The sequence below is a fragment of the Podarcis melisellensis genome, assembly GCF_964234715.1.
Source record: "Podarcis melisellensis genome assembly, chromosome: 13".
NCBI classification, from domain to species: Eukaryota; Metazoa; Chordata; class Lepidosauria; order Squamata; family Lacertidae; genus Podarcis; species Podarcis melisellensis.
The window spans coordinates 37510567-37527770 of record NC_138545.1 but is presented as its reverse complement, the minus strand read 5'-3'; the positions used below and the strand labels follow the sequence as shown (position 1 = coordinate 37527770).

The window sequence follows — 17204 nt, the reverse complement described above, 5'->3', positions numbered from 1 at the left end:
TGGTTTAAACAATTTAATTCAACTTTAAACACTCAAGATTGGTTTCAAGCCACCTATAGGCACACACCAAAGGATGTGTTGTCTTCACCCTGGAGTAGTGGGGGCCATATATCTCAGTGGCAGAGCATGTGATTTGCATGGAGAATGTCCCGGGTTCAAATCCCTGGCCTCTCCAGGGAGGGTTAGCAGTGACCCCTGCCTGAAACCATGGAAAGACGCTGCCTATCGAGAATGCTGATCTGAATGGACCAATGCTGTGACTCTGATTGAGGTTTCTTCTTGTGTTCCCATGCTTGCTAACAGCTGATGCGATTGGGCAAGAGCTACAGCCCAGTGCTAGAGCGGGTCTCAGAAGATCCCAGGTTCAGTCCTTGCCATCTCCAGCTGGGACTGAAAGCGTCCCTCCTGAAATCATGGGAGATCCACTGTCTGTAATCACCACCACTTGTGGTAGCAAATTGCATCGTTTTTAATCTGTGCGCAGCTCCCATGATTCTTTGCAGGAGCTAGGTGCTTTAAATTTAGGACATGGGTGTGACCAGAGATTAAAAAAAAAAACTTCCATCCATTTTCTCTATATCGTGAATTATTTTACACACTTACGCATGATTTTAGGCACCTCTAGCTTATCGTCAATTTTAATTATTTCTGAAGGTTTTAAATTGTTGTTGGAAACTTGTTTTATTATTTTGTAATTTGCCTTGAGGGCTTGCCCCCCCCTTTCAATCAAGCAGTATATAAATTTTATAGGGTGGGGCAGGGGTAGGCAACCTAAGGCCCGGGGGCCAGATGAGGCTCATCACCTTTTCAATCCGGCCCACAGATGGTCAGGGAATCAGCATGTTTTTAGATGAGTAGAATGTGTCCTTTTATTTAAACTGCATCTCTGGGTTATTTGTGGGGCCTGCCTGGTGTTTTTACATGAGGAGAATGTGTGCTTTAAAAAAAAATGCATCTCTGGGTTATTTGTGGGGCATAGAAATTCATTTCCCCCCAAAAAATATAGTCTGGCCCACCACCATGGTCTGAGGGATGGTGGACTGACCCACAACTGAAAAAGGTTGCTGACCCCTGGGGTGGTGATTCCTTCCCTGCTTATTTTGATATTATTTTTCTAAATTTGAACGCCCTAGTCCTCTGCTCCAATTCTCAAGAGAGTGCTCACGGAGGGCACATTCCTCCCACAACCCTTTGCAGCGACTCCCAAGTTGGCGGTACCTTTTGGGAACCGGTGCCCAGTCCCTGCTTCAACCGCACCTTGGCGCATACTCAAAAACACATGCACAAAGTGGTCCCCCACCCTTGGCCAACTGCCTCCAACCACTTCCTGCTTGCAGGTGCTCCAATCTCAGGAGGGTGTGGTGTTTTGTGGTTCTCACATCTTGCTGTTGGGAGGACGGGGCGGGGTGGGGGGGGTCTGCGAATAAACAGGAACTAAGAATAGACCCAGCCATGAAAAGAAAGACATCGCAAACAGTACCAAATTACCTTCCGAAGAAAATAGGACCCGACGTTACTCTGAGCACAGACTGAGAGCCCAGGATTTGGAATTGCCGCTGTCACTGCCAATTTACCAGTTCCCCCTTCCACCTTTTTAAGGAATGGCGGCATTTCTGACTGGGCATCTTGCGACTTGTATTAAATAAGCTTTATCCTGGGTTGAAATTCAGCAGGTACAGTTTTCCCTCCAGCATGGATGAGCAGGGATGGGAACAGCTTCACTTATTGAACTTCTGCTTGTTTTGTGACTGCTGAAGCCTAATACAGCAGATGACATCCTTATAGAACAAAAAGAATAGGGATTGGATGGGAGGAGATGTATCCCTCCTTTTATCCCACTCCTGCCTGCATAACATCTTATACAGCTTTTCTTGCTTGCCTCGTGGTCTGCATCACAATGTTGTCATTTTTGTAAACCGCTTTGGGGTTCTTTATTTGTATGTAGCATACAAATCTTGCGAAACGAATCAATCAATGAATGAATGATGCAATTTTCCCCATTCCCCTGGAAGCAGCAGGTATGCTGCGCTTTAAGACAACTCAAAAACTTCCAGCTGCTTCAGTCGTTTACTGCTCCTCACAGAGTTACTCTTCCCAGCAACCTTTAACAAACAGTGCTCAGAATTCTTTGACTGGGGCGTGAATGTACTTCAAACGTGCTTTAAGGATGGTGCATGCCAGCTGTGTTAAAAATAATTGCTACGAATCTTGCAAACTGCCTGATTAAATGGGGCACCCTTTTTTAAAGTTGCCCAAAACATTTTAAAATTTATTACTGTAGCTGATCATTGATTTAAAAAAATCCCCTTAAAGTTATCACCTATTTTGTCAAGGCTTATTTAATTGAGGTCATGTCACAGCCTACGACTGATTACCCGAGGGCACAAAAATGGCGTATTTGTAAGATGGCTCTTCTGACCTAATGGCTGTTGCAACGCAAGCACAGAGCGCTTGAAAAGCAAAGAAATGTTTCTATAAAAAACCGTTTTTCTCACATGAAAATTTAACCAGCTAACTAGTCTAGTAAACTTCTTAATCAACTAAAACTCATACGACTCACTGATAAAGATGTCTTTAATCAAGCAACTGTCCTAGAAAGTGTGTGACACCCACCCCCAAAACTCTTTTGCAATATTCTCAAGATGAAGGCTCGCAATAATACCTATAGGTTTTGTGTACCAGCTGCTGTTCCAAGTAACGTACTCCTTACACCCATTTAGCATGAAAACTTTAGCGTCCAAAATCAAAGCAGCAATTGAGGTTGGCCCCAGGGATAGGCATTACTGAGCAGCAGCAAAGGCGTATACAGCTGCAAGTGGCCAACCCCTGGAACTTCCTGTCCTGCTGCTTCTCTTCTGTGTTGTCACTTCCTGCCTACCTGCCCTCTCTAATCATGCACTCTAATCAAGAGTGAGATGGATGGGCATCATCTACTTGCTTTGAGTGGTTCCATGGCCCAGATTTTGAGGTAGAGGGCAGCAGGGTTGGGCATGAGTATGAGGTGAGAGCCCACTGAGGGCATCGTGCCCAATGGCTGCCCCAAAGCTTGGAGCTGGCACTGGCACCAATGGGGTGTTACGGATATCTCTTCTCACATTGAAGCTCTTGTTTGTGTCTTCACAATGAGCTAAACAGGCAGTTGTGTTACTGTAGAGTTGCGATTGTCATCTCTGTGAAACCTGGAAACAAACACCCCTGCAGCCAGGATACAAACTGAAATTTCCACAATTCAGTTGTCTGTATTTGCTTTTCCTAATTCAGTCAAAGCTTCTCTGGGTTGCAGCCAATGCTAGTCGTTTTCAGAGCAGACCTGTTGAAATTAATGGACACAACTGACTTAGGCCTATCAATTTCAGTATTGGGACAACTGAGTTGGTAACAACCCAACGAATTGGAAAAAATCTGGATTCTTCAATTGCACAGCTTCCTGAGAATGCCGAATAAAAGAATAAAAAATAAATCAAAGGAAGTATTTGTCACAAAATGGGAAGTCTTTAAAATTTATCTGAAAAATAGTAATGACAGTGTGAAGTCTGTAGCAGCATTTGAGTAACTTCAGTAGGAGTTTTAAGCCTGATGGAAAACCTAGGATAGAATAAATAATATCAAAACCAAAACATGTTATAATATGGCAGTGAATAATTGATGAGAAATAGAAGGAGTAGATGGGAAGTCAGTTATATAAAAAAAGTCATTTTTATGTTAAATGTATTGTGAGAACTATTTAATGTATTATTATTGTTGTTTTTCTTTTCTTTTTTTCCCTTTTTAGTTGCTAGGAGGTGATGGATATTTCTTTCCTTCTATATCTTCTATATTTCTTTTTTGTGTGTGATATATTAAATATATATATATAATGCCTTCAACCTGTCAAAGTCTACATGTGGTCCAGAGCCATGAGACACACAGCCCTCGCTGCTGTTTAGCACCCCAAAACCACAGGCACAGTTGCTTTTCCTTCTCATGTGCTCAAGGAAAAAACACCACCCCAAAAAGTGGGGGGAGTCAAGGGCAGGATGCTTGCTGAGCAAAGAGTATAGGACAAACAGAAAACACCCTTGAAATAGCTATAAATGTGTTGGTGCACAAGAAGGCACCAGAAACTGAACAGCAGCAAACTGTAATAACGGCATGTAACGGACAGGGTTTTCAAAGTTCACACGATATCCAAAGCTATAATCCAACGGCATCCATCTCAAGAGCTTTTGAGTTTTGCTTTGTTTTAATAAATCTTAAAACTTGTGTTTGTTAAGTTTTGCTGCCTCCCTTGTTTTATCTGGAATGATCTGCCAATGTGAGCTCTCTCCATTTCTCATTCCCCACCCCCCAATCTGAAATTCAGTTCTCCACATTTTGGCAACAATATGCAATTTGTGGTTGTTGTTTTTTTAAATGCTCATGAAAATTATTCAGTATTATTTCTCCTAATAAATACATTTTTTGTATGCAGTTGTGACAAGTGTGCACATTTTTGTGAGCAGTTTCTCTTCATAGGATGTGTTAATGCACACTTTCCCCTTATATATACATTTTGTAAATTCTGGTTGGAAAACTGCCACACAAAATTCGGATAGGTGTGAATTTGGAAGGATAGGTATGTTTTGGTTCTTATATTGTTTCGACAAGTGCAGATTTGATCGATTCTGCTTCAAATGCAAACTGAATCGAATTTCTCCTGCATCCTTATTTTGATCATCAGTACCTTTGTATTGGGACGCAGGTGGCGCTGTGGGTTAAACCACAGAGCCTAGGACTTGCTGATCAGAAGGTCGGCGGTTCGAATCCCCGCAATGCGGTGAGCTCCCGTTGCTTGGTCCCTGCTCTTGCCAACCTAGCAGTTCAAAAGCACGTCAAAGTGCAAGTAGATAAATAGGTACCGCTCCGGCAGGAAGGTAAATGGCGTTTCCGTGTGCTGCTCTGGTTCGCCAGAAGTGGCTTAGTCATGCTGGCCACATGACCTGGAAGCTGTACACAGGCTTCCTCGGCCAATAAAGCGAGATGAGTGCCGCAACCCCAGAGTCGGCCACGACTGGACCTAACTGGTCAGGGGGGCCTTTACCCTTACCTTTGTATCAGAGATGGGAACCTTCTACCCTCCAAACTTTGCTGTACTACAACACCCATAACCTTCGGTCATGCTGACCAGGGCTGACATTAGTTGGAATCCTGAAACATCTGGAGTCAAAAGTTTTTTCTCACTCCTATTTACACTCAGGATGCCTACAAACTGTCACTATTTCACAGGAGGGATTCAGAGCACAGAAATTTAAGCTTTGCACAAATTAAAGAGGAAAAAAGTGCAACAAACCTTTTTTTTTTTAGGAACTCTTTGCAGATGAGAAACTGTGGAACGAACGAAACAATTAGTGGGAAGATGTGTAAATATCCTGCAAGCAAATGAGGCTGAATGCTTATTGTCATAGAACTGCCCCATAAACAAACAAGAGAGAAGGCTCAATAAAGACCAGGACAGTCAAACCTCCAACTAAGTCCTGTGCAAATAAATCGGAATGACTGCAGAATAAACTTCTGAAGGAGCTCATAACTGTTTCCAATTTTGTTTGGCGTGCTTCTCCCAAATGAATGACCCAGCAGCCATGGGTGTAGCTAGGATTTTTGGGGTGGGGAGGCCATTTGTTGTGGGGGGGGGGGCAGAACCACAGTTAGCTATGTATTTTTATTTATTGGCGGGTCCCTCACCGTGAGAAGTAAAGTTACAGGGAACCAGGCCGAGGGCCTTCTCGGTAGTGGCACCCACCCTGTGGAACGCCCTCCTGTCAGATGTCAAGGAAATAAACAACAATCTGACTTTTAGAAGGCATCTGAAGGCAGCCCTGTTTAGGGAAGTTTTTAATGTTTGATGTTTTATCGTGTCCCAGCATGTTCAATCTTCTTTAAAAAAACAGGTGCCAAAACCCCACGAGCATCTCCCTTGTTCTCTTATACTATGGTACCTCGGGTTATAGACGCTTCAGGTTACAGGCTCCGCTAACCCAGAAATAGTACCTCGGGTTAAGAACTTTGCTTCAGGATGAGAACAAAAATCGTGCGGCAGCAGCAGGGGGAGGCCCCATTAGCTAAAGTGGTACCTCAGGTTAAGAACAGTTTCAGGTTAAGAACGGACCTCCAGAACAAATTAAGTTCTTAACCCGAGGTACCACTGTAATGGCAATGGTGCCCACCTGACAGGTGCCGGAACTGAGTTCTTGTTGAGTTCCAGACCTCACATCTATAGGTTGACCACCTTCTCCTCCCGGGGGGTCAAGACTCTGCCACTGTGCCACACCGGCCACAACTGAGATAGCACAGCGGAACCACACAGACTCACACGCAGCTTTATTTACACGGGTCCTTTATTAACACACGTGAAAACAGTTTGCGCCTACGGGTGGTAGCGTGCATGTGTGGGTGGTCAGAGGGCCATTCTGTGCAGGTCAGAGAGAGAGAGGGGGGTCCCTAGCCCTTCGGGATCCATGTGAAAATGCAGCTAAGTGAAATCCATGCGGGGAGCGGGGAGAGGAGAAGAGGGGAACGGAGAAGGCGGGGCAGAGTGAACAAAGAGACAGGTGGGGAGCGGTTTATAGGACCAGCTTGCAAAGGGGAAGAGCGACTGAACTCTGCGCACCCAGGAAGTAACGCTACAGCAACGATCCCCAATCTGCAGGGGGGACCCCCAAGGCCTCATACAAAGGCCATCTATCCCATAAGACTCTACAAGGGGGCAGAAAATGGGAAGGGTCAGTGCTTGGCACCAACTGACAAGGGTCAGATTTAAGAAACTTCCATCGGGTGGTACATCACGGTGACCACAAAGTCTGTTGGCGATAGTGGGCATTGCTGAGCGGTTAAGCTGCTCCCTGTGCTTTTTCCAGCCGCCGTGGGTGGAGACTGTCCGTTGGCAAGTCCTATCCAACCGAGAGAGAGAGAGAGACAGAGAGCGATGCAGAAGAGCTGTACAGAGCTGTCTGATCTTCGGCTGGCAGAGCGGCCAAGGAGACACGAGTGGATTTGGAGGTCTAGAACTGATGTTGCTGTGAGTCTAGCAATATATTTTGTCAGAAGTTGCCCAGAGTGACTGGGGCAACACAGTCAGATGGGCGGCATATCAGTAATAAGATGTTGATGGTGATTCTTCCAAATCACCAGTTTTATTCCACCCACCCTCCACCCCTTGCAACACCTTGAAAGGGGACTAGTGTGTAATTTTCCCCATGTGATCCTTCGCCGGTACTCAATTAGACAATTATTTTCACAGGATTCCAATGTTGCCGTTGCCAGGTTTCTTCTCCCGGCACTTGCCCCGATGTTTGCTTTAGATTTCAAGGTTTGTCCGACCTTTTCAAGGTTCAATCTTTCCTCCAGCTCCTCAAAGGGTCATCGGCTCTCTCCCCGGTCTGCCCCAAATCCTCTGTGCTGAATCCCCAATGTTTCCTCTATCTTCTTGCCATACTTCCGGCAGTTCCCCTTTCCCCGCTCCCCTAGCTCTTAGTGCCATCTAAAGGGCAAGGTGGGAGGTGGAGAGGGAAGAGAGGGAAGGAGAAAGTCCCGAGACGGAATGTGGATTGGGAAGAAAGAGACAAGATGACCAAAGGACGGTCCCCACTCCCCCGATGGCGCACGCATGATGCGCACACTGAGGGAAAGAGGAGGCCTGCCACCAAACACACAGACGTGGTTGCCTAACATAGATACACAAAGTTGAGGAAGGCCCTCTCCAATGCTCCTTCCCCCAGATATTGCCATTCCCCTCCCCGCTGCGGAAGGAAAGTCTCTGTACGTTTAAAGCACATTATGTGCCCCCAAAGAATCCTGGGAATCATAGTTTGTTAAGGGCGCAGTGAACTGTAGCTCCAGCAGGGATGAACTAACACTTCCCAAGATTCTCTGGGGGAAGCCATGCGCTTTAAATGTGTGGCGTGTAAGCAGCCGATTCATCTCCCCCTTTCCTTCCGCCGTCCGTTTCCGCCCCGCCCCATCCCCCCCGTCCCCAGCCTGTTCCACTTCTTTCCTCACTGTAACCTTGGCCAATACTGGGCAAGGTCAGGGTCCCCACCAGGGACTTGGACAGGAACAGACACTCCTGGAGAGATTAACCCTAGAGAGAGAGAGACAGAGAGAGAGAAGAGGAAAATAGTCAGGAAATAGAAGGAATCCCCTCAAATGTTATAGGCTGCAAAGCCCAGTCTTTTCAGCTCAGCAAATAAATGTACAGTGGCATCTCGGGTTACATACGCTTCAGGTTACAGACTCCGCTAACCCAGAAATAGTGCTTCAGATTAAGAACTTTGCTTCAGGATGAGAACAGAAATCTTGCTCTGGTGGCGCGGCAGCAGCAGGAGGCCCCATTAGCTAAAGTGGTGCTTCAGGTTAAGAACAGTTTCAGGTTAAGAACGGATCTCCGGAACGAATTAAGTACTTCACCCGAGGTATCACTGTATAAATATTGGGTTGCAGCACTAAGTAGCTTGTTTCATTGGTGCAAAGCGGTTGCACAACCAAATTCTCATACCCCACAAGTGTCCCGGGACATCACACCTCCCCCCCCTCACAAGAGCATGGCAACCATTTGGGGTGCCACAATTTTGCACCCTTTTTTCGGGGCATGGCTAGAAAAAAGTGCTTCCTTTGATCTCCCACAGGTCAAATGACTCCCGCGGGAGCACGGCCAGGAAGCCTTTCGTCCCAGTTTTGAGACTCAACATGTTGGAGGGTATGAACACTGCCTACTCTTCTCCCTGCTGCATGCCCGCCCCAATCTGTTCCAGGGGCTCCCCCAACCCTCCGCAGCAAATTTGGATTTGCCCAAGCATCCATCTGTCCTTGCACGGACGAAGTAAATATGTTGGGTACCACTCTTCATGAACCAACTGTGCCAAATTGAAAAATGTTGGCCTATTGTAGGCAAAGCATTTAGGATTTGAGGAGCAAACCAAGTTTTTGCCCTAGTGAACTACCCTGACTTCAAGGAATGCAAAGCAATAATTAATATTCTGACAAAGGTTAGGACAAAGGAAGGACAAGTCCCTTGCAGAGGTTTTTGAGGCCCTGAAAGATAAGTTGCGACCTGCTCCTTTGATTTCAACAACTGCCTTGTTAACGGCAATTTGTGAAAGGAAGGGCAGGTCCGTATACTACCCGCTGCTGTCTAAATCAAGACAGCCAGGAAGGAGGTGAAATGTCCCCTCCCAACAGCTCAATACTTCCACACAAACGCCTGCCTCCTCCTCTGAGAATCCAGAGGTTATAAACAGAAATAGCTTCACTAGGTGGAAGAGGGTTTTCTGCTGCACAGTCTAGGTCAGGGGTCAGCAAACTTTTTCAGCAGGGGGCTAGTCCACTGTCCCTCAGACCTTGTGGGGGGCCGGACTATATTTTGAAAAAAGAAAAAATATGAAATCCTATGCCCCACAAATAACCCAGAGATGCATTTTAAATAAAAGGACACATTCTACTCTTGTAAAAACACACTGATTCCTGGACCATCCATGGGCTGGATTTAGAAGGTGATTGGGCCAGATCCGGCTTCCGGGCCTTGGTTTGCCTACCCGTGGTCTAGGTACTCCTTATCTGACTCCTGAAATATCTTAGCTTGCTTTTTTCCCCAAAAAAGCTTATGTATACACCTGATTTGCAGAGTGGTCCTATTAAGTCCCACTGTGCTCAATGGAACTTGCTCTCAGGTAAATGTGCACAAGAATACAGCTATTAATTTTTTACACTCTGGCCTGAGTGGGGGGGGGGAGTGGGGTGTCTCAAGACATATCAGCAGCTGCTGGAAGGAAAAAGCAAGAACTTAAAACAATATAAAAGTCCACACTTTGCTTTTTAACAGGCAAGAGTTCTGGGGGACGCGGGTGCTTCTAAACACGGGTGGCTCTAAGGTTAGATTAGAATCTAGAGTCTAATAAAGGCATTCAATATTGCAGTTCTTGTTTTTTGAGGGTCATAGCTCACATGGTATGCATAAACACCATACCTTTAAAGCACATAGCTTCCCCACAAAGAATCCTGGGAACTGTAGCTTATCCTTGACAACGCTGCAATACCTAGCACCTACCAAAAAAAATTATAGTTCCCAGAATTATCTGCAGGATGCCATGTGCTTTCAAAGTACAGTGCATATGCAGGCTATGTTACATTACCCCAGTTCTTATGTCTGTCCTCTCTGTGTCACTCAGGTTTGATCGAGATTTCCCTATCCTTATGAAATTAAAATAAAAACTTATCCTATCTTGCCTGCAGACTATTGGGCAAGAAAGACAGGGAAGATATGACCTGCGTATTGAGTAAAGTAAAGGTAAAGGGACCCCTGACCATTAGGTCCAGTCGTGGCCGACTCTGGGGTTGCGGCGCTCATCTCGCTTTATTGGCCGAGCGAGCTGGTGTGCAGCTTCCGGGTCCTGTGGCCAGCATGACTAAGCCGCTTCTGGCGAACCAGAGCAGCGCATGGAAACGCCGTTTACCTTCCTACCAGAGCGGTACCTATTTATCTACTTGCACTTTGACGTGCTTTCAAACTGCTAGGTTGGCAGGAGCTGCGACTGAGCAACAGGAGCTCACCCCATCGCTGGGATTCAAACTGCCGACCTTTTGATCAGCAAGTCCTAGGCTCTGTGGTTTAACCCACAGCACCACCCGTGTCCCTAATTGTATTGAGTACACTTCTGCAAATAATATATTGTGCTTGCATGGGAGGCAGACAATAGAGTCCTGTGGCATAAGTGTCCAGACACTACAGCATGCTTCTGGTGCTTGAGAAGCTTCCATTCCAGGGCTTATTTGCAGCTGTGCAAGCAGCAAGGCATGCAGAGAGCTGCTCTGTGCTTCAGCATTTGCCAGAGCAAAGGGAAAAGCTGGAGCCAGAGGGGAAGGGGAAGCCCACTCGCTGGCAAAGCTCCTTCACCCACTAGTAATGGCAAGGTCAAGGTTAATGCCCACAGAGCTCAAATGGCAGAGAGCAAAAGCACTGATGCAGTTCTATTCTGAAGCTGTAAGTTCAGTGAGAAAGACTCTGACCCGAAATCCTGGAGAACTGCTGCCAGTGAACGTATTGGCCACATACTGCGTTAGGTGGACCAATCATGGTCTGAATTAGTATAATTTCTTATGCTCCTGTGCAGTGAGACAGGGCTGAACAGCCACACCCCAAAGCCCAAAACTGGAGTGGATTATGTCTGACCATTTGAAAGAACGAAAAAAGTCACTTCCAGACTTCACCCAGTTGCCTGACTTTGGGGAGCCTTTTGCAGAATTCAAAATTTCACGTTCAGTATCTTTTCCTTCCTGGGGCTGACTATTGGCTTGTGATCTCTATAAAGGAAGAGTCTAAGTCAGAGTGCGGTAGCTGAAATTATGCTAGGCGTATGTGCACACCAGCCTTGACAAGTGAAAAACACACTGTGTTTGTTTTAGCAGAAGCTGACAACACATGTTTTTAACTAGCGCTCCAAGATCGCAAGAACTGGAAAGTTGTTTTATTTACACTTTATGCAGAATGTGGGATTTCTAAAAATGCATACTAGAAGCCACATTATGCATTTCACAATATAATCACTGCCCAGGAAGGATTCCAGCATTCCTTGTGCTTCTTCCTACATGGTTTTATATGGTTGGCTTTTTTGGGGGGGGTGTTACTTCCCATGGCTGTTAAGCAACTGTGGCTGACCAGTGCCCCACCAGTGCCCCTTCTCTTCCCCACCAGTTGCTGCAAACCCTGCTTTATCCCAGATCCCTAGTGTCAGGCTCCCATCCCTTCCCTCGCTCCACACCGGCCATTCCCCCAGCCCTTCTGTTACCAGTAGAGGCCCCGTTGCTGGAGCTCAGGTTATGAGAGGAGAGCTGGGAGGGCGTGTATGAATCATAGCTTCGCACGGACGAGCCGCCGGGGAGCATGCAGGAGTAAGACGACGTCTGGCTGGCCACAGGGGGCACGGCCTGCTGTGGGGGGCAGACAAGATGCAACAGAGGAAAGGAGGTTAGCAGCAGCAAAGGATCTCAATCAGCCTTCCTGCCTGCCTGGCCCTGAATATGTGTCTTTAAGGCAGGTGTCTTCAGCTCCAGGGTGTGGCACCTCAGGCCACGCCCCTCTCCCCAGGCCACATCTCCTCTCCCCAGGCCACACCCCTCGCCAGTCCTGCTTCACATCCCAGGTGTCTTTGCCTGGCTAGGACATGGAATCTTGAACTCCGATAATGCCTTCTCCCCATCTGGATGAAAGACCTCTGAAGATGGTTTGGAAACTTCAGCTGGTGCAGAATTCAGCTGCCAGGTTGCTCACCGGAGTAAGATGGTCTGAGCATATTACACCGATCCTGGTCTGACTGCACTGGCCACCAATTAGTTTCCGGGCCCAATTCAAAGTGCTTGTTTTGACCTATAAAGCCTTAAATGGCTCAGCACCGCAATGCCTCAAGGACCGACTCTTTCCATATGAACCTACCCTGAGATTGTTTTCTGAGGCCCTCCTTCATGTGCCTCCTCCTCAAGATGTCTCGAGGGTGGTAACACAAGAACAGGCCTTCTCTGTAGTGGCTCCCTGTCTGTGGAATGCTCTCCCCAGGGAAGTTCGCTTGGTGCCTTCATTATACACCTTTAGGCGCCAGGCAAAAACTTTCCTTTTTAACCAGGCCTTTGGTTGATCCAATTTTACATCCTATGCCCTTTTAAAATGTGTTTTTTGGGGGGGGGGCTATAGGGTTGTTGTTTTTATTTTTATTAGGTATTTTGTGGTTTTATATCTTGATTTTATTCTGTGAACCGCCCTGAGACCCCCAGGTATAGGGTGGTATATAAACTCAGTAAATAATAATAATAATAATAATAATAATAATAATAATAATAATAATAATAGTGTTTCCTAAAGTGGGCAGGGCGAGGGCACTGGAATGATCCAGGGGGGCAGTAGTAGCCTCAGGTGCAATTGCGTAGCATTGGTTCCCTCATTGTGAGGAGTGAGGTTACAGGGAACCAGATAGAGGACCATCTCAGTAGTGGCACCCGCCCTGTGGAATGCCCTCCCTTCAGATGTGAAGGAAATAAGCAGCTATCTTATCTTTAAAAGACATCTGAAGGCAGCCCTGTTTAGGGAAGTTTTTAATATTTAATGCTGTATTGGTTTTAACACTCGATTGGAAGCCGCCCAGAGTGGCTGGGGAAACTCAGCCAGATGGGCAGGGAATAAACAATAAATTCTTATTCTTATTGGATAAAAATAAGGGGGCAGTGGAAGCATTAAGAAAGAAGAAAATTAGGAAAAACCATTCATACATTTTTATCTGTTGTGTAATGACACTTAACCGGCAGGTGAGGCGCCGTTGCGGGATGGCAAAAACCACCTCCCCTGGATCCTGCAGTCGTGCTGGAGGTGAAGGGCTTTCCTAGGATTGGGTGGACCCTTTTTGGCTTCACCCAGGCCTAGGGAACGGACCGCCGCTTGCCTGCCTATTTGTCCAATGGCAGGCAGGCTGCGGCTTCAAGGTGTCTGGTTTACAATATCTCCCTTTGCTATGTCGCAGGACGTAGGACGTAGAAATACAGATACATAAAAGAATGCACATTTGTCACTGCATCTTTCTGTTTGTTTGCTTAAAGAAGGTAGATTTCTAGGGGGATGGGGTAGGCCAAATAAGTTTGGGAACCTCTGAACTTTCGCCTCTAGCAAAACAACCTCTAACAATAGGAAAGATTCTCATCTGTTGCCCCGCCCACTTTTTGCCTTTGGCCCCACCCACTCCAGCATGTGGCTCTCGGAAGCTTGCCCAGAAGGGAATGCATAGAAGGGAATCCCCAGAAGGGAATGTCAACTTTCAGAATTGATAATAAGGGATCAGCATCCTTGAAAATAAGGGATCAGCAGCCTCACCTATCCCGGGGACAGTCTACAGGATATCTAACAATCTGGGATAGCAGCGGGAAGCAACGGGAAACGGCACTGGAATAAGGGAATTTCCCACAAAAAAAGGGAAGGTTGACAGCTATGGGAATGTGGTCTTCAGCCTGAGAAGGGGTTCTGAGAAGCTTACCTGGATAGGGAGGCTGTTGGCCATAGAGAAGGTGGGCAAGGGTGGAAGGGCGCCATAGTTGTTGCTGAGGGCGCTTTCCGTACGGCCCAACATGGTGCCTGTAACAGAGAGAGAAGTCATGTGGTTGTCAATGGTGGACAGCCCTTCTTACTGGGAGCCAGTGCCATGTTCAACAGGGCCTCCCTGAGACAGAAAGGGATGGGTTAGCCAAGAAAGAATGGGGGAATGGGAACGAGTCAGCCGGGTCCACGGCCCTCACCTGACCCCGTCGGCTGGGGGAGGGACTGGTAGACAGTGCTGCCCGCGGAGCCAAAACTGCTGTTTATGCTCAGGTGGCCCCCGGTGCCCCCCGCCTGGCGCCTCTGGTTCCTCAGCTTCTCCTCCCGGCGCCACTTAGCTCGGCGGTTGGAGAACCAGACCTGGACGGGGGGGAAGAACAGTGGAATGGAATCAACGGGGAATGAGAAGGAAGCGTAGGCTGGCCTGTCCCACAGCCAAGCGGATCCCCTTGCCATACCTGGATCCGGGCCTCTGGGAGGTCGATCTTTGCTGCCAGGCGTTCACGGGCAAAGACGTCGGGGTAGTGAGTGCGCTCAAATTCTGAGGAAGATGGGAGGGCGAGGGAGTCAGAGTTTGGGAGACATGTTTCCCCTGTTTCCCCATCATTTATAGCCCCTGGTGAAGTAGAACCTTGTCCCATGTTCTTACACCCTATTATAGCATGCCTTAAGGGGCATAAAAGGTAAAGGGACCCCTGACCATTAGGTCCAGTCGTGACCGACTCTGGGGTTGCGGCGCTCATCTCGCTTTATTGGCCGAGGGAGCTGACGTACAGCTTCCGGGTCATGTGGCCAGCATGACTAAGCCGCTTCTGGAGAACCAGAGCAGCGCACGGAAACGCCGTTTACCTTCCTGCCGGAGCGGTACCTATTTATCAACTTGCACTTTGACGTGCTTTCAAACTGCTAGGTTGGCAGGAGCAGGGACCGAGCAACGGGAGCTCACCCCGTCGCGGGGATTCGAACCGTCGACCTTCTGATCGGCAAGCCCTAGGATCTGTGGTTTAACCCACAGCGCCACCCGCATCCCCTTAAGGGGCATAGGACTGCCATATTACTTTGTCAGTGCTCAAATTCCTTATCATGCCAGCAAAGTATATCTGAATCAATCTGCAAAACTGTACCATGGGCTCAGGACTATTTATTAGCTGGACACAACAAGTAGGGTATGTATTGGAAGGGTGGCAGCGTAGAACCATCTCCATCCTGCCCACTAGTGGAGCACAGGGGTATTGCATTCTCCAGGTAGCTCACACCTGCTGTTCACTTCCGCAGAGATGCTCTCAATCTTCTGCTGGGGTTTAACAGCCCTGCAGATGTCATCCACTGTGTCACGTACTGTCATGCCCACAGGATCCCACTTTCCCTCTTGAGGGGATGAGACCTTGGGCTTTGAGGAATTGCCCATGGTGATAGCCATGATTAGGCCTGCTTGAAAAAGTTGAGGAGGAAGCCACTCTGCCAAGCAGCATCGCTTCTCTGACTCCAAGGACTCTGGTCCAGGAGCTCTGCAAGAACCAACATTCCCTGTGCCGTAGAAATCTACAGCTGCTGAAGAAGGCAAGTCCCCTTTGATCAGAAACACCGACTTCCCACTCCCGCAGCTGCTTCTTCCTTCTTGTCTTCTTTTCTGGCTCCCTGGAACTATGTTACACAGAAAGACTAGCACCTACTACCAGAAGCAGGGGGACGCGGGTGGCGCTGTAGGTTAAACCACAGAGCCCAGGACTTGCCGATTAGAAGGTCGGCGGTTCAAATCCCCGCAATGGGATGAGCTCCCGTTGCTCGGTCCCTGCTCCTGCCAACCTAGCAGTTCAAAAGCACGTCAAAGTGCAAGTAGATAAATAGGTACCACTCTGGTGGGAAGGTAAACGCCATTTCTGTGTGCTGCTCTGGTTCGCCAGAAGTGGCTTAGTCATGCTGGCCACATGACCCAGAAGCTGTATGCTGGCTCCCTTGGCCAATAAAGCGAGATGAGCGCCGCAACCCCAGAGTCGGCCATGACTGGACCTAATGGTCAGGGGTCCCTTTTCCTTTACCAGAAGAAGGCAGCATGGGCTGCAGATTCTCTGCTTCCATTACATGAGGGCCTGGTGGGAAAAGACAACTCTCTCTAGAGCAGCCTTTCTCAACCTTTGGGTCCCTAGGTATTTGTTGGACTACAACTCCCATCATCCCTGAGCTCTGGCCTTGCTAGCTAGGGATGATGGGAGTTGTAGTCCAACAACATATGGGGACCCACAGGTTGAGAAAGGATGCTCTAGACCAATCTGTCCAGCTCTTGACCACACACACCCTGCTCTCCTCAGGCCTTCCTCCACACCTTCCTTGAGTGTTTTTGCCTGGCTTGAATGTGCCCTTGATCTCTGCTCCTGCCTCTTGTTCACCCAGATGGAGAGTAAGAGAGCGGGGAATGTGTGGAAACTAGCCTACGATGCAAAATTCACATCCATAGCTCTGCCCACTGGCCCCATCCACCATGCTCAGGTTGGCCAGAAGAGAATGCAGCCTTCAGGGTGCAAATGGTCCCCTACCCCTGCAGACCAGCTTATTGTTTAAAAGCGGCACGGCTTGCAAGGCAAGGTCAAGAAAGCAAGCTGTGCATCAAGGCTGCAGTACCACTCTGGCCCACCAGATGGCCACACATATCTTCTCCTCTTAGGTCCCACCTTGATATAACAAGACTGCCGCAACTGATTAAAAAAAAATATTACATTGTCAGCGAAGTGCCTCTGAACATATGCAGAGTTACCGTTTCTCATGAGAGGTTTTTCGGAAAACAAAATATCAATCTAAATCACACCGTCCAGTTGTTCAGAAGTTTAAGGATATCCACTGTGTGAGATTTAGTGCAATCCATACTGAGCGTAACTGTCTTCCCACAAAAAATTCTTCTGCTGCCACTGACAGCGCCAGGGGAGTTTTAAAAGCTGCACTCGTGGTAGCACTGGGGCCTTATCTGCAACTCCTGTTTGAATGGGACGTTCTTAAAGGTAAAGGGACCCCTGACCATTAGGTCCAGTCGTGGCTGACTCTGGGATTGCGGCGCTCATCTCGCTTTATTGGCCGAGGGAGCCGGTGTACAGCTTCCGGGTCATGTGGCCAGCATGACTAAGCCGCTTCT

At 47.8% G+C, this 17204-nt stretch overlaps 1 protein-coding gene across 6 annotated transcripts in view; it reads right to left on the bottom strand.

Moving 5' to 3' along the window:
* Positions 1–6335: 6335 nt before the first annotated feature.
* The window catches only part of LOC309354195 (paired box protein Pax-6-like), a gene marked incomplete at its 3' end in the record, with an annotated part of 52859 nt that continues 41990 nt past the window's right edge, over positions 6336–17204 (bottom strand). For 4 of the 6 annotated variants that reach the window (XM_081884222.1, XM_081884223.1, XM_081884224.1 and 1 more), the window contains 6 exons: positions 14539–14621; positions 14281–14440; positions 14022–14119; positions 11796–11937; positions 8020–8095; positions 6336–7031 (listed from right to left, as the gene is read on the bottom strand). In XM_081884222.1, the coding sequence (XP_081740348.1) occupies positions 6488–7031; positions 8020–8095; positions 11796–11937; positions 14022–14119; positions 14281–14440; positions 14539–14621 (1103 nt within the window). Of the gene's footprint in view, positions 7032–8009; positions 8096–10655; positions 11311–11795; positions 11938–14021; positions 14120–14280; positions 14441–14538; positions 14622–17204 lie in introns of those variants that run through there. The other 2 variants (XM_081884226.1, XM_081884227.1) reach the window with 2 other exon arrangements.